At 36.8% G+C, this 18,273-nt stretch overlaps 1 protein-coding gene across 4 annotated transcripts in view; it reads right to left on the bottom strand.

The window, feature by feature from the left end:
- Positions 1-18,273, bottom strand: part of SMARCA1 (SNF2 related chromatin remodeling ATPase 1) — a 70,666-nt gene that overhangs the window by 24,975 nt on the left and 27,418 nt on the right. For all 4 annotated transcript variants that reach the window (XM_007450484.1, XM_007450482.1, XM_007450483.1 and 1 more), the window contains 6 exons: positions 18,002-18,154; positions 15,590-15,722; positions 14,637-14,785; positions 12,344-12,463; positions 4,696-4,806; positions 4,321-4,434 (listed from right to left, as the gene is read on the bottom strand). In XM_007450484.1, coding sequence (XP_007450546.1) covers positions 4,321-4,434; positions 4,696-4,806; positions 12,344-12,463; positions 14,637-14,785; positions 15,590-15,722; positions 18,002-18,154 — 780 coding nt within the window. The remainder of the gene's footprint in view (positions 1-4,320; positions 4,435-4,695; positions 4,807-12,343; positions 12,464-14,636; positions 14,786-15,589; positions 15,723-18,001; positions 18,155-18,273) is intronic.

Below are 18,273 nucleotides of genomic sequence, written 5' to 3'. Positions count from 1 at the left end.
TCATCTGAGAACAAACTATTGTTCCATTCATATTGTGGCTTGGGTTAGTTTTCTGGAGGTTCAGTAGGGGGAAAAAAATCAATGCTAGGAATCCTTGAGAAGATATGCCCAACACTTATCAATATCATATCATCCTTTATAGGAAGCTTTTGCAAGTGATTAACATGCCATGCTCATCTGTCTATACAGTCAGCCCTCCGTATCCGTGGGTTCTGCATCTGTGGATTCAAGCAACCTCAGATCAAAAATATTTAAGGAAAAAATTGCAGAAAGTTCCAAAAAGCAAAACTTAAATCTGCTGCATGCTGGCAACTATTTACATAGGATTCACATTGTATTTATACCTATTTACATAGCAATCACATTGTATTAGGTATTATAAGTAATATAGAGATGATGTAAAATATATGGGCGAATTTGCATAGGTTACATGCAAATACTATGCCATTTTATATAAGAGACTTGAGCATTCACGGATCATGGTATCTTTGTGGGCTTCTGGAACCAATGTCCCGCAGATACCAAGGGACAACTGTACTCAAACACAAGACCCACCCAATTAAAGCACCCACCTTAGCTCAGGTCTGTAGCCCCTGGTAAAGAATGGAAGAGACAAGGTACAGAAAGAACCAACATCCAGAATGTATTTTTCTTTGTCTTGTAAATCCCCAGCTAAGTATGCATACAGAGGATCCAGGCACGTCTTAAGACAGTACAAAGGCAATCCAGGATGGGGCTGAGGAGAGCCTGGGGCTAGGAGTGGAGTGGTAGGGGGTCAATTCTCCTTCCACCCCCACTGCCACCACCACACTCCCAGCCACCACCATCTTTTCATCTTCACACTGCAGCAGCCTCCTGGCTGGTTTCCCTGGAGAAACTCACCCACCATTCTCTGTGCTGCAGCCAGAGTGATTTTTTTTTTTTTTTTTTTTTTTGCGGTATCCAGGCCTCTCACTATTGTGGCCTCTCCCGTTGCAGAGCACAGGCTCCGGACGCGCAGGCTCAGCGGCCATGGCTCACGGGCCCAGCCGCTCCGCGGCATGTGGGATCTTCCCGGACCAGGGCACGAACCCGCGTTCCCTGCATCGGCAGGCGGACTCTCAAGCACTGCGCCACCAGGGAAGCCCAGCCAGAGTGATTTTTAAAAATGTAAGTCTGATCATATTCTACCTCTTATAAGTGGCTTGACCTTGAGCAAATTACTCAGGGCAAAGTACTCAACCTCTGTATGCCTCAGTTTCCCCACCTGTGAAATGGGTATGTAGTTCCAGGGCTCTTCTGAGAATACTGAGCTAATCATTTCTCAACAACTAAGAAGAGTAAGTAACACAGGTAAGGACTAAATAACTATCTGCTGTTATTATTCCATCACCCACCTACCCCTCTGCCTTAAAAACATCTCAAAGGCTTTCTTTGCTCTGAAGTTCAACCTAATTAATATGACCTATAATTAATGTTCACTGCTCCACTTGATCCCACTCAACCAACTCACCAGTTTCATCTCAAGTCATCCTCCTTCTCACCACTCCCTAGCAACACTGGCCTTCTTTCAGTTTCTGAAGGGGCAATCCTCCTTCCTACCACAACACCTTTGTACCTGTGGCTCCCCCACCTGAACGCTTCTGTCCCACACTTCACTTGGCTAATTCCTGTGCATCTCTCTGATCTCAACTTAAATGGTGGTCCTTAGGGACCACCTCCCTGATCTCCCACTCCACACTAGATACCCACATTATGATCCCTCATAGCACCCTTTGTAAGTACTGAAAACAAGTAACGTCACTACGCTGTGCTTTCAGCTTAATGTCTGTCTCCTCCATTAGAACGTGAGTACTGTGCACTGAGGAACCCCCACTGTCTTATTCGTCAGTTTATCCTCAGACCTTGACATAGGACCTGGCATAGGGGAGCACTCGATAAATATGTATTTAATGAAAAACAGTCCTCCTTTCACTCACACTCCCTCTCTAGTCACTTCTCTGCGGGAGGTGAGGAACAGAAAACAGTACGGTGCCATAGCATGGATGCCGTGCCATCTCTCCTCTGCTCACTCATCCCTTTCCTCTCTTCTTGCACCTTCCTCCTTTCTATCACCCTTCGCAGCTGTCCCTTCATTCCTCCCTCTTCTAAGGTTTCCTCTCTCCTCCATCTCCTTCCAGCTGGCCACCACCCAACTGTCATGTAAGACCCTGACCCTTAACCACAAACTGCCTGTAATGAAAGGCACTATTTACATTAAAACCAGAGCTGTGGCGAGAATGTGGTGGGCACTGTATTATCACAGGGAACAGAATTTCAGTATCTCCAAAGAAGGAGCATAAACAGTTATATTAGCAGAGGTGATTTTTTTATTGCTGCTACTTGACTACCACTTGGCTCACCTCCCAAACAACATGTCAAACCACTGTAAACACAGTCCTTATTTAGGGCTGCAGAAAGAAGCAGAGTTATGTCAGATGCAGAAATAGCCCAGAATGTCTGAGTGGAAAGAGCATAGCATTTGAATGCTCAGAACCTGTGCTTGAGACCAGCACCCTGGGCAACTCTGTTAGCTACCTGACCTTGAACAAGTCATTTAACCTCACTGAACTTGTTTCCTCACCTATTATATAGAGGTGATAATAACACCTATCTCACAGGGTTTCTAAGAAATCAAATGAAGCATGTGGTAAAACATTTATTCAATTATAAGATGCTCCACACAGATATTTGGTTGATTACTGAGGTCTAACATTTCAATTTAATTCTCCTTTAAGTCTCACTAATGATAGTCAATAAAAGTTAACAGAAAATAATGATCTAAACCTAAAGTGTTTAATAATTCTTAGTGGGATCATGTATATATTTGTTTACCTCGTGAAATCTTATTCACTTTATTAATTTTACTATTTTTATTTTACATTTTAAACCTATAACTTGCCTGTTTCTTCTACCATATCGCTGTTTTCACTTTCTTTGAAACTGGTTTTATGCCTGATCCGATGTTCAACCATGATTCCTGTACTCTTCTACAACTTCCTAAGAAGGATTTTATCCAGTCCTGTTGGTTAAATACATTCAAATTTAATCATATTTCCCTAACCAGATTATAACTAAGCACTTTATTTATATGTTTTTATACTTACATTCACCCTAACTTTCTTGTTCCTATTTATATATATTTCCACTTATATTCACCTTAAGTTTCTTGTCCCTATTTATACATATCTGAACTTTGGTACATAAATAGCAAGCACAACTTTTTTGCTCTACTTCAAATGACAGTGCTCCCACTTTGGACAAATAGTAGAAACACTCTAGAGATTCATTCAGTTCCAAAATATTTTTTTTAACATCTTTAATAGAGTATAACTGCTTTACAATAGTGTGTCAGTTTCTGCTTTATAACAAAGTGAGTCAGTTATACATATACATATGTCCCCACATCTCTTCCCTCAGTTCCAAAATATTAACTAACTAAATATCCTATATATATATGGAGCTTTTCTAGGCATATTACAGTTACTAATCAAAATAACTGGTCACAGTTCCACTTGTGATAAAAGTTCACAAAATAAATTTTAAAACACAGCTTCCAATTCATAAAACAGAAATCTTCATGAAATTATAACAGTGTTAATACTTTTGTAATTTTGTTCATACTATTGACTATTATTTGGTCATCCCTTTCCACTCAGTAGGAAGCCAATTTCAACATACAGAAATAACCTGGTATGCTTAATCTCTCAATGTGAGAGCTGTAAGTATGACAAACATTATATTTCACTCACTATAAACGGGTTCTTATCTACCTATATAAGTAAGAAATTTGAATTCCAAAAGATCGTTTTTAAGTTGCATAATTCATTATCGTGTTTATCATTATTTTAACACCTAAGTGACCACAATCTACTAACCACCAACAGGGCTTCTATCAATCTATGAGCAATAAACACAAAAATACTATTTCTTGGTCATTTTGAGGAAAATAATCAAAAATTTCCTATCATTTATCATACATTCACTTCTATTTAAACACATACCTATTGTTTATTCTACATATTCTTTGAGCACCTGAACACAAGCATTATTGAAATGGTATTACTATTTTGAAATATTGGATAATTCTCCACTAATCTCATTTGGTGATGATCTTACTGGTGGTTGGGTAGCTTGATGCTTTGCTTCTAGTTAAACCTCCTCTTTGGTTTTAAAAACACCACTATTTTGACTTACTCTTAAGTTCTCTCACATTAAAATGGAACACTTTCTAGTCTAGCTTGATACATTATACTAGCTTAAAAGATTGTATTATGCTAATCCAAAAAACTGAAAAATTACCTTATAGCCTATGGTCTTCCTATAATAAAGAATTTCCTTTTCGAGGAGCTCAAATAAGCGTGGTGGGAAAAACTGAAAATCCTGAATATTTGGCTGTTTTGGAGGTCGTGGAGCCTGCGGGGGAGAAAATGCATTACATATATATTTGTTTTCAGTACATGAAGTAAATATACTTATCTTTTATTATTTCTTTTATATATAGAAAAATAAATACAATGGAATCCATTTATATGGCTGGAGCATATCAAGTACTTTTCTGTATTGTTATATTTTAGGGACTAAGATTTAGCACTAATGTAAGTAAATCTGAATCAGAGACCACGTTACAAGAGAATTCTACTGTAGGACATAAAACCTGGCCTCATACTGCTTTACCTTTGGAATCTTTGGCTCACTAACACGTAAAGCCTCTCTGAAGTAGGCATCCACTGCATAGTTGGCTTTGCGTTCTCGTTTGGGAGGTTCAATCCATTCCACCATTCCAAGCTATACATGAAAACAAGAATGAGGAGTTTAATAATTCCAAATTGTTTTATAAATATCAAGCACATCAAGGTTGTAGAAGTGTAAGAAAACCAAAGCCATTAGGAAGAATCAAACCCTGTTTTGTAAAACTCTAATTGGAAAAGATACATGCACGCCTAAAGAATCTGAAAAAGAAATAACTGCATCACTTTGCTGTACAGTTGAAACTAACACAATATTGTAAATCAACTATACTTCAGTTAAAAAAAAACTTGCTTTATAAGTCACAGTTATATATCCCAACTTCCAAAACCTCATACTGTATACCAAGTTTAGGTGCAAGTGCAAGGATGGTTTTCTTTTTTTTTTTAAGTAAGTTTGAAACTTAGCTCTTCCTTAGTGATTGAGAAGAATTTGCGTAATCTGGTTAATATTTTATGTCAAAATAAATAAATAGCGTCTAATATAGGAGGAAGACTAATATTGATTCTGGTAATTGTGTTAAGTGTATGAATTAGAAAGTAGCTGAAAGGCATAAATAATGAATATCAACATGACAGCCACATATCCCTTCAAATCAAGAGAAATTTTAAAATAAGACCTCTTGGTAAGGTAGCTGTGGGAAAAGCCAGTGGAATCAGAGAGACCTGAATTTGAAACCAGGTTCTGCCACTTTACCAACTGTATAACTTTGAAGAAATTATTTTCTCCATCTGTAAAATGGGAATAATAATAATACCTACTCTGAGGATTAAATGTGACCATATATGTGAAAGCATTAGGTAAACTGCCAAGAGTTAAATGTAAGTTATTATTAAATATCCAAAGTGGTGTGAACAATGATTTGGTAGCCTTACAAAACTTTACCCCAATATCAGCTAGAAAATGCAATTTAAAAGTCAATATACAAAAGTGACAATATAAAGTTCTGGAGTCTGTAGGTATGCTTTTCTAGTTCAGATATTTTTCTTGATTTCACAGTGCCTAGCCTACTACTTTTACACAAAAGAGGCCATTAATCTATTGGGCTGGCTAAAAGTTTTGTTTGGTTTTTGCTGTAAGATGGCTCTAGTAGCACTTAGTTGTCTTTAACTTCATTTGGAATAATTCTGTTAGATTGTATGTGACAGCTGTCATATCAGCATGCATTTAAAAAAAAAGACATCAAAATTGGTGAATTTTTGTGTAGCCATTTTAACATTGAAGATGGAAGAAAAAAAGCAACATTTCCAGCATATTATACGTTATTTTTCAAGAAAGGTAGAAGCGCAAAAAAAAAAATTTGTGCAGTGTATGGAGAAGGTGCTGTGACTGATCGAAGGTGTCAAAAGTGGTTTGCGAAGTTTCGTGCTGGAGATTTCTCACTGGACGATGCTCCACAGTCAGGTAGACCAGTTGAAGTTGATAGCGATCAAATCGAGTTATTGAGAACAATCAACGTTTATACTGTGCGGGAGGTAGCCAACATACTCAAAATATCCAAATCAAGCACTGAAAATCATTTGCACCAGCTTGGTTATGTGAATCGCTTTGATGTTTGAGTTCCACATAAGTTAAGCGATAAAAACCTTCTTGACCATATTTCCGCTCTACTTAAACATAATGAAAATGTTCCATTCTTAAAACAAATTGTGATGGGTGATGAAAAGTGGGTACTGTACAGTAATGTGGAATGGAAGAGATCGTGGGGCAAGTGAAATGAACCACCACCAACCACACCAAAGGTCAGTCTTCATCCAAAGAAGGTGATGTTGTGTATATGGTGGGATTGGAAGGGAGTCCTCTGTTATGAGCTCCTTCTGGAAATCCAAACGATTAATTCCAACAAGTACTGCTCCCAATTAGACCAACTGAAAGCAGCACTCGATGATTAGTCAACAGAAAATGCATAATCTTCCGTCAGGGCAACACAAGACCGCATGTTTCTTTGAGGACCAGACAAAAACTGTTACAGCTTGGCTGGGAAGTTCTGATTCATCTGCCGTATTCACCAGACATTGCACCTTCAGATTTCCAATTATTTTGGTCTTTACAAAATTCTCTTAACGGAAAAAATTTCAATTCCCTGGAAGACTGTAAAAGGAACCTCGAACAGTTCTCTGCTCAAAAAGATAAAAAGTTTTGGGAAGATGGAATTATGAAGTTGCCTGAAAAATGCCAGAAGGTAGTGAAACAACAGGGTGAATACGTTGTTCAATGAAGTTCTTGGTGAAAATGAAAAATGTGTCTTTTATTTTTACTTAAAAACCGAAGGCACTTTTTGGCCAATACAATACAATTAATGGTCCCACTCTATTTGACCTCATCTACAGGCTGAGTTCTAACCTTGTTATCACATTTTAAGAGTGGATGATAAACTAAGATGACTAGAATGGTTAGAAATCATAAACTCTGTGTCTAGGGAAGTAAAGACTAAAGACAAAATGGTGGCATCCACATATGGAAAAGTCTATCAGATAGAAAAAAATGTTCTTTGTTGATCCATAAGATTAAAACCAACATGGAAAGTCACAAGAAAGTAGATTGCTACTCAATATAATTTAACAAATATGTCTTAAGTACCTATTTGCAAGTGTCAAGGATACAAAAGTGAATAAAACAATCTCTTCCACCAAGGAGCTTATAAGCCAAATAAGAAGTATTTTGAGGTACTTCCCTGGTGGCACAGTGGATAAGACTCTGTGCTCCCAATTCAGGGGGCCCAGGTTCGATCCCTGGTCAGGGAACTATATCCCACGTGCATGCTGCAACTAAGAGTTTGCATGCCACAACTAAGAGTTTTTTGCATGCTACAACTAAGAAGCCCACCTGCCTCAACTAAGGAGCCTGTGTGCCACAACTAAGACCCGGTGCAACCAAATAAATAAATTTTTTTAAAAAAATAGAAGTATTCTGAGAACCAGAGAATATAACACAGTGAAATGAAATATCCTGAATAAGAATCCCAACATGACCGAGTTCAACCAGAGGTTGGATGGGGGGAAGAAAAAATAAACAGAGGCTAGATATCTGTCCTAGATGTTATCAATGGGATTTCTTAATCACAAACAAGGTTAGACTAAATGTCTCTTTTACCTCTAAAAGTTCACGAGATGGATAATGTGAGTTATGTAAGATGATGAGTTTTGCTTTGTTCTTCCCCTCAGATGGGTTAATGTGAGATGACAGTAATAGAAAAGTTTTTTTTGTTGTTTTTTGGGGGGTTTTTTGCAGTACGCGGGCCTCTCACTGTTGCAGCCTCTCCCATTGCGGAGCACAGGCTCCGCACGTGCAGGCTCAGCGGCCATGGCGCATGGGCCCAGCCGCTCCGTGGCATGTGGGATCTTCCCGGACCGGGGCGCGAACCCGTGTCCGCTGCATCGGCAGGAGGACTCTCAACCACTGCGCCACCAGGGAAGCCCGAAAAGATATTTTTTAATAACCAATATTTATTTGTCTCAATTGGAATGAAAAATCAATAATAACTTTCTAAAAGTAATGTATTTGGCCATTTAACCTATACTTGTTTGAAGGTTTAGATATTCAAATTTGAAATAAGTGTTAAAGGCCAATTCCTGGACTTTCAAAAACAGAATAAAGCATGCTAAATTAGTTTGTTTTAGATAAGACTACATTAATACTAACTTATTCAGGCTAATTTATTCAGAATCAACTTCAGTCATTATGACTTAATTCACCAGGTATGGTTATAAACTAATGCAACTGGTTTGACAAATCTTATATAAAAATCTACCTCACTGTGCAATTTCCATATGTATGAACAACATTCTTGCAGGTTTTCAATTCTCTTCAAAGGACAGTATGAACTTATTTTATGAACCTATCTAGAAAATATGGAAAGACATAATAAAAATATAAGTTCAACTCAGAATATTCAGAAAAAAATCTGATTTAGTCAGTCAATAATAAAAGTCATCATAATTGTTACCATTAAAATTTCTTTATATCTGTACATCATTATTTTGCTAGAATTAGAAACACAGGAAAACTTGTTATGTTAGAAATGGACAAATATTTTACTAAGCCTAATTTTCCGCTAAGAAAGTAGGTAGGAAGCACCACTGATATTTAGACTTTTCACTGTTACTTTATAAAACACTTATAATAAGCCCATGGGAATAATTGTAAAATTAATAAAATTCATATCACATAATGAGATCTAAAAAGCATATTAGGAAGGCAGTTTGCACTCTGTGCATGCAGGCTATCACCTCCATCTCCTCAGAGTAAGCCATAAGTAGTCTGAATTGAGGTTATAGATAAAAGTAACCAGAAATAATGACAGCAACAAAGCATTATCAACATACTAGTTGCAATGCAAATTAAAATGGCTCACCTCTGATTTTTCAGTAAAATCAATACCCAAGAATAAGCTTTTTTATTTTAAAAAATTCATTCTGTCAGTTAAAAAATATAACAGCTTTATAGAACAATTTGAGTAACAAAATAAAAATGATAGAATTGTATTATAACTCAAAAAATAACTCTCCTTGAGTCCATGTTGATATAAATAAAAGAGTACATAAATAAATGGGGAGAAGGGACAGCTCTTCCTTACAGAAAAATCCCAATTAATAAATGTAGATGGAATGAAGGAAATACAAAATTACCGTTAAGTAAACACCGCAATAACTATTGCAGGCAAACTCCACCAAGAGATGCTAAAACCAGTGGGCAAAAATTTGAGGCGTATCTCCCCCCACCAAGATACTTATCAATTACAAAGGGAAAAATGGGAACTCTACAGTGGAAAAAGCCAGCAGACATCACCTCAACAAAGTGACTAAGGTTACTGTCCCCAGTAACATGACATAGTGATGTCATATGTTCCCTGGTATGATGTACTGAGAAAGACGTAACATCCCTTCCAACACATTCTTGCTAAAGATGCATAATGTCAATCAAATCATGAAAAAAATGCCGAACAACCCCAAAGTGAGATTCAAACTACAAGACAACTGAACAATACTCTTCAAGAGGGTCAAGGTCATGAAAAACAAAGAAAGACTGAGAACTATCACAGATTAGAAGAGACCAAGGAGACACAGCAACAAAATGCAATGTGGGTCAAGAGAATGAGAAGACAAGCCACAGACTGGGAGAAAGTGTTTGCAAAAGACATATCTGATAAGAGACTATTATCCAAAATATACAAAGAACCCTTAAAACTCAACAATAAGGGCTTCCCTGGTGGCGCAGTGGTTGAGAATCTGCCTGCCAATGCAGACGGCACAGGTTCGAGCCCTGGTCTGGGAAGATCCCACATGCCATGGAGCAACTGGGCCCGGGAGCCACAATTACTGAGCCTGCGCGTCTGGAGCCTGTGCTCCGCAACAACAGAGGCCGCGATAGTGAGAGGCCTGCGCACCGCGATGAAGAGTGACCCCCACTTGCCACAACTAGAGAAAAGCCCATGCACAGAAATGAAGCCCCAACCCAGCCATAAATAAATAAATAAATAAATACATTGTGGGGAAAAAAAAAAAAAAAAAACTCAACAATAAGAAAACAACCATTCTGATTTTTAAATGGGCAAAAGATCTGAGGAGACACTTCCCCGATGAAATATACAGACGGCAAATAAGCAAATGAAAAGATGCTCCCCATCATATGTCATCAGTGAAATGCAAACTAAAACAAAGACATACTACTACACACCTACTAAAATGGCAAAAATCCAGAACACTGTCAACACCAAATGCTGGTGAGAATGTGGCACAACAGGAACTCTCATTCACTGCCCACGGGAATGTAAAATAGTATGGCCACTTTGGAAGACAGGTTGGCAGTTTCTTACAAAATTAAACATACTCTTACCATACAATCCAACAATCGTGCTCCTTGGGATTTACCCAAAGGAGTTGAAAATCTAGGTCCACACCAAAACCTGCACATAAATGTTTATGGCAGCTTTATTCATAATTATCAAAACTTGGAAGCAACCAAGATGTCCTTCAGTAGATAAATGCATAAATAAGCTATAGTACATCCAGAAAATGGAATATAACTCAACACTACAAAGAAATGAGCTATCAAGCCATGAAAAGACATGAAGGAACTTTAAATGCATATTACTAAGTGCAAGAAGCCAATGGGAAAAGGCTACATACTGTATGATTCCAACTATATAATATTCTGGAAAGGGCAAGACTATGGAGAAAGTGCAAAGATCAGTTGTTGCTAGGGGTTGACGGGAGGGTGGGATTAACAGGCAGCACACAGAGGGTTTTTAGGGCAGTGAAACTATTCTGGATATCATAATGGCAGATACCAGTCATTTATACATTTATCCAAACCCACAGACTGTACAACACCAAAAGTGAATCCTAATGTAAACGATGGACTTTGAATGATAATGATGTCAGTGTAGGTTCGACTGGTGCGGGATATTGACAGTGGAGGAAGCTGTTGGGGGGAGGCAGATGGAATTGGGAAGTCTTTGTATTTTCCACTTGATTTTGCTGTGAACCTAAAACTGCTCTTAAAAATAAAACTCTGTTTTTAAAAACTGCAATGTGGGATCCTGGATTATAAACCCTGGAACAGGGAAAGGACATCAGGGGGAAAACATGTTAATTTCCTGGACTTGATCACTGTAATATGATTAAGTAAATTGTTAACATTAGGGGAAGCTGAGTGAAGGATATATGTGAACTCTTTACTAGTTTTTGCAATAAAGTCTGAAGTCATTTAAAAATTAAAAGTTTTTAAAATTACAGCCATAATTTCAGTTTAAACAGACAAAATAAATAAAATTCCCATTTCTTCAAGAGACCTTTGTTGTCCATGAAGTATATTACAAGGCATTCTTTTATAAATAGACCACCTGTAACAAAGTCCTTCTGGCATTTAAGTAACTATATGTTAACAATAATATTATTACTAATATAATTAATACTAAGTGCTACATATTTTGTTCTAATTACTCTATAATGTAATTACTCCAACCTCCATTTGATAGGTGAAAAAACTGATTATCCAAAGTCACTTAATTATGGTTACCAAAGGGGAAAAGAGGGGAAGGATAAATTAGGAGTTTGGGATTAACATATACACACTACTACATATAAAATAGGTAACCAACAAAGACCTACTGTACAGCACAGGGAAGTATACTCAATATTTTGTAATAACCTATAAGGGAAAAGAATCTGACAAAAATACATATGTATGTATAACTGGATCGCTTTGCTGTACACCTAAAAGTAACACAACATTGTAAATCAACTATACTTCAATAAAAGAAAAATTTTAAGTCAATTAGTGATCGAGTTGTGATTTCAGCTTTAGAACCCAGGAACTCAACCACATCCTATACTGCTTCTCAAAAACAAAAGTGGTGGTAGTGGTAGTAGCAGCAACAGCAAAAATGATGTTGATGGTTGTGGTAATAATAATAATAATAAACCAGCCCTTAGATAAGATCATTTTGACATACATCACTTTCACTCTATAGCACAGTATTGTGATAGGTAAGTGCCAGTGTTTTGTTAAATATATAATTGTTACGGGAAAAAATGCTAATTTGAGAATCTAATGGTTGAGGGTAAAAAGTTACCTTCTGTTTTTCTCTATAATCTTCTCCTTCAAACTTGTACAAACTTTGTTCAGTGTCCATTCTAAAATTTCTCAGAGAAGACTCTCCCATTTTCTGCAAGCGTTCATTCATCTCTGCAGTCTAAAGTTGAATGCATTGAAATTAGAAAATTATCGCTGAATTACTTATAAAAATCTATGGATTTTCTATCTTTTTAAAAGTCAGGTTTTGATATGAAATATGCAGTCTGTTAATTTACAAGGTAATAATGCAATGTTAACATCAAACTTGAATATAAATTTAATTTGCCCCAAGTATTTTAAATACTTAAATGGCTCTTAAGTGTTCTCACTTAGGCTTTCTTTAAAATCTTTTGTCATTGAAAATGTAGCCATATTATAATTTCTGCTGCATAATTTTAATGGGACACATGGCTAATGCTAAAACAAAGGCAAACTTGGATTAAACAACACATTTGCACACTAACATGAAACACAGTAACACAAGATTGTTCAAATTCCAACATATGACCTCAGCTACATGAAAAGGTACTAAATATCACTAATCGTCAGGGAAATGCAAATCAAAGCTACAGTGAGATATCACCTCACACCTGTTAGAATGGCCATCATCAAAAAGTCTACAAATAATAAATGCTGGAGAGGATGTGGAGAAAAGGGAACCCTCCTACACTGTTGGTGGGAATGTAAATTGGTTAAAGCAATGTAGAAAACAGTATGGAGGTTCCTCAAAAAATTAAAAACAGAGCTACCATATGATCCAGCAATTCCAAATTCCACTCCTGGGAATTTATTTGAAGGAAATGAAGACACTAACTTGAAAAGATACCTACCTGCACCCCCAAGTTCGTTACAGCACTATTTACAATAGCCAAGACATGGAAACAACCTAAGTGGCCATCGATGGATGAATGGATAAAGAAAATGTGGTGTAAATGTATACAATGGAACACTACTCAGCCATTAAAGAGAAGGAAATCCTGCCATTTGAGACAACGTGGATGGACCTTGAGGCTATTATGGTAAATGAAATAAGTCAGACAGAGAAAGAAAAATACCATATGATCTCACTGATATGTGGAATCTAAAAATAAAGAAAACCTAACTCATAGACCCAGAGAACAGATTGGCTGGTTGCCAGAGGTGGGGGGGTGGAAGGTCAGTTATAAAATAAATAAGTGCTGGGGCTATCATATAAATGTATGGAGATATAGCCTCAGAAACAAAAAATAGTCTGAAAAGTAAATTTGACCAATTTACAGGAAATACAGTACATAAGTGAACATGGTAAAATACCCCGTGGGGATGGAATCAGCAAAATCTAGACTGTGAGCAACTCAAAAGGCAAACAATCCAGTTTCTTCACCAAATAAATTACAAGGGAAATAAGACATAAATGGAGGGAGAACCTACAGATTAAAAAAGATACACATGACATATCAGCCAATGACAATGTATGTATAGACCTTATATGCATTCTGATTTTAAAAAAAAGTTTTAAAGAAGCTTAGCTACTTCTGAGATAATTGGAAATTTGAATTATAATTGGATTTTTGCTGTTGAAGAATTATTGGGGTTTTTCAGGTGGGACAATGCCATCATGGTTATGTTTTTAAAGAGTTCTTATATTTTAGAAATACATAGTGAAATATTTACAGCTGAAATGATATGGCTGAGATTTGCTCCCAAATAATCCAGGAAGGGGGAAGATGAACTGGGGCTGTGAATGGGGCAGGACTGGTTGATGGTTGTTGGAAACAGGTGATAAGTACATGGGGGCTCATTACACTATTCTGTCTACTTTTGCTTATGTTTGAAATTATCCATAATAATTTGTGAAAAAAGGTAAATTCAACACAAAATTGCAATATTCTGAAACAGCTTATTATACTTTAACAAATAATGCTTTAATATTTTATAAAATGTTCACAAAAGTTTCAGTTAACACAGAAATTATCAGTAGATAATTTCTAATCCCATGCAAAAAAGTCACAAAAATGCAGTCCTGATACAAGTGATTAAACACAACACTTTTTGGGCTTTTAAGTAGAGTAAATACCAATATTATAAGCATGAGATATAAGGTCACTCAATTTTAAACTCTGGTTCTTACTCTTCTCACCAAAAATTAAACTAAAAAAAACCTCTAAATTATCCCTGGATATAAATCTACAAATTCTTAGAACATGAGTCATTTGAAACATGCATTTGAAACAACACACTACAATAATCATGCTGAAGTAAACTGATGTTAAAGCAATCCATCATGAAAACAAAATGCCATTTTAACTAACCTTCTTTTCCCCTCTTTCCAGAAGAGTTGTAATGTCTTCATCTGTCAGCTCACTTTCTTTAGAAGCAAAAACATGGGTGGCTCCATGACGTATCATTTGTAACATTTCCTCTTTTGCCATCTTGTTAGACTGTTGGTCAATAAGTCTTCCTGATAATAAAAATAAAAGTTGTATATATTGAATGATATTCCAGAGAAAGCATAGCATATTAGTTCTAATCAGAAACTACTACATTTAAACATAAGTAAAACTTTAGTGAGCTTTAAAGTAATTTTTTTTTTTTTTTTTTCCTTGCGTTATGCGGGCCTCTCACTGCTGTGGCCTCTCCCATTTGCGGAGCACAGGCTCCAGACGCACAGGCTCAGCGGCCATGGCTCACGGGCCCAGCCGCTCCGCGGCATGTGGGATCCTCCCGAAACGGGGCACGAACCCGCGTCTCCTGCATCGGCAGGCGGACTCTCAAGCACTGCGCCACCAGGGAAGCCCTAAAGTAATTTTTTAAATGAACAACCCTGCAAGTTTTTCTTCTACCATACCTTCTATTTCAATATGAATTTCCTTCTATAAAATTCAGTTAAAACATAGGACAGAAACATTTTTTCATGTTCAAACTTCATTTCTCAGATCAAATTGTTCTGTATGAAAAGGCACCCTGTAATACATGTTTAAAAATTTTTAAACCAAACATTTTATCTGCTAAATAATACCAAGTACTTCAAAAGACATGCCACTGACATTCAGCTATAAGCTAGTGATGTTCAAGTACCTACTCCATATACTGAATGCCAGGTTTCAAAATAGGCAGATTTAAATTAGCATTTTTTTTTATTTGACTTTTTTCTTTTACTAAGTTTGCAGATTTTGGTCAACTTTCATTAAAAGTAATCTCCTCTGAAGAAAATTGCACGTGTTTTTCAAAAAAAACACCTAATTCAGTTTACACGTATAAATACCTTGTTGTATGACAATTGAGTCAAGTCTCAGTTTTATCTCAGCTCTTTCAACAATCCTTTCTTCAACGGTGTTGTCGGTGATGAGGCGAAATACATGTACTGGCTTCTTCTGACCGATACGATGTGCCCGATCCTAGTAGAAAAAATCCTAATATAAGACATTGGGTATTCTGGATAAAATGTATGGTACAGCCAGCTTATGCTATAAAATTCTGAAAATAAAAATTAGTTCCTGATCTCTCTAGACCTGCCATTTTTGAAACGAGGGTAAAGAATATTAAGAATATCTAGAGACCCCTGGGAACACAGAAATCTGCAAATATTCTGCCGTACCATTAATGGAAATTTCCAGAAGGACAACAGACAAAACCCCTTTAAGATGAGGACTAAAGAGAGCTGAAAGCTTCTGGATTAAGTTACTAGGTAACTTTAAGCCATTAAATACAAACATCTTCCACACTAGCAAGGAGTTTTTTAAGTGAGGGGCAAAGTAGTTAATAAGGGTTGCTTTGGTGGCAAAAGTCAGCTTTCTCTCATCAGCAAGCAGTTCTTTCTGTTTACTGAGGCAATTCAGGGATCTGTAGTAAAGGGTCATAAAAATTAATGGGCTATTAATACCCTTACTGTATGGTCTTCAACTGGTCCTATGGTTTACAGTTGGTAAGGGTGTGACAGGTGGCAAGTTCTGATAACATATAAACAGCTAGGGGGAGTGTTTTTGTTTTTGTTTTAAACATGTTTATTGGAGTATAATTGCTTTACAGTGGTGTGTTAGTTTCTGCTTTATAACAAAGTGAATCAGTTATACATATACATATGTCCCCATATCTCTTCCCTCCTGCGTCTCCCTCCCTCCCACCCTCCCTATCCCACCCCTCTAGATGGTCACAAAGCACCGAGCTGATCTCCCTGTGCTATGCGGCTGCTTCCCACTAGCTATCTATTTTACGTTTGGTAGTGTATATATGTCCATGCCACTCTCTCACTTTGTCTCAGCTTCCGCTTCCCCTTCCCCGTATCTTCAAGTCCATTCTCTAGTAGGTCTGTGTCTTTATTCCCATCTTGCCCCTAGGTTCTTCATGACCTTTTTTTTTTTTTTTTTTTTTTTACCAGCCACTATGGAGAACAGTATGGAGGTTCCTTAAAAAACTAAAAAGAGAACTACCATACGACCCAGCAATCCCACTACTGGGCATATACCCTGAGAAAACCATAATTCAAAGAGTCATGTACCACAATGTTCATTGCAGGGGGAGTGTTTTTAAAACACAAGAAGCTGCCAGGGCAAATAGGTGAAGGGAGGAGGCTGGTCGAGAAAAAGAAAATCAAAGAAACAGGGTTCAAAACAGCCCTTGTACTAAATATAAAAACACTAGAGCCAGTAACAGTTTCAACACAGCACACTGAGAGAGAATGCAACACCCCTACACATATTTACATTTCAAACTCAAATCAGTAAATCGTGAAAGATCAGCTATCCTCTAACACTTTTAAGGAAATAAAGTGTCACCAGTAAGTTTTCCAGTTCAGTAACACTGTAACTTACTGGGGCTTACTCCAACTTAGTCCCATCAAACATGCAGTTTGGTACCTGAAGCAGTAACAATTATGCCAAAGCATGTGGATTTTAAAATGTCCCAATGGTCAATATTTTCAATGCTCTATTATAAAAGAAAAGGGACGACTTCTAAGCTCTGCCTCATTGGCATATGACTTTAATCGTTTCCAAAGACAGTCAGTTGTCCCATAAATTCCTGGGATTTTGAATGCATAGCTATGTTGTATCTTTTTACTTCTGAAATTATATATATCTCAAAACTTGAGTCACAGTGACTCAAGTTGTAGCTCTAGTTCAATAAATGATACCATAATGAAAGGTAAGAAAAGCTCCTTGAATCTTTTTTAAACATAGAGTAGTTTCTGATGGTGTCCTTAGGTAGCAAATGTTTTCCTGGAATATATTCCTATGTTACCTTTTTACCTTCTTGCCCCAATTGTTTTATAACAGAAATTAAAATCCTATCTCTCCCAATTTCAGTGCTAAGGATTTTAATATATTTAGTTGTTAAGGAAAATAATACTGAAAGACTAATTTTTAAACCCTTTTCATTAAAACATGTATGTGCCCTCTTCAATATTTAGGAGTGGGAAAAAATGACATTTCTGTTTCATGATAAAAGCCAAAATCAACACACAAATGCTATAGTTGGGCTTGGGGTGTATTTGTTTTTGTTTTGTTTGTTTTTTGCAATTAGCACAGCAACTTTGTTTTCCAGAAAAATCTATTTTAACATCTACAAAACCCCCCAAAGATTGTTGCTACTCTTTTATCATAAATTACCTTTGTGCTGTATAAATAACAATAGTTTTCTGAGCTAAGGTAAATTTCTGATATCATTAAAGATTACTAACCATAGCTTGTAGATCAACCTGTGGATTCCAGTCTGAGTCATATAGTATAACCACATCAGCACTTGCCAAGTTAATTCCAAGACCTCCAGCCCTGGTACTCAGCATAAAGATGAATTTGCTACTATTAGGAACATTAAAGGCCTCTATTGCTTCCTTTATTTAATTGACAGGAGATGGAAGAAAAAGAGAGAAAAATCAAATTATATTACCAGAGTCCTTAAGAAAGAAAGAAACATTTTAACATGCATGCTCAAAACCCCACTTTGTAATAT

The sequence above is a fragment of the Lipotes vexillifer genome, unplaced genomic scaffold (genome assembly GCF_000442215.2).
Source record: "Lipotes vexillifer unplaced genomic scaffold, Lipotes_vexillifer_v1.1 scaffold215, whole genome shotgun sequence".
NCBI lineage: Eukaryota > Metazoa > Chordata > Mammalia > Artiodactyla > Lipotidae > Lipotes > Lipotes vexillifer.
The sequence above is the reverse complement of the archived record's forward strand: the minus strand, read 5'-3'. Positions and strand labels throughout refer to the sequence as shown.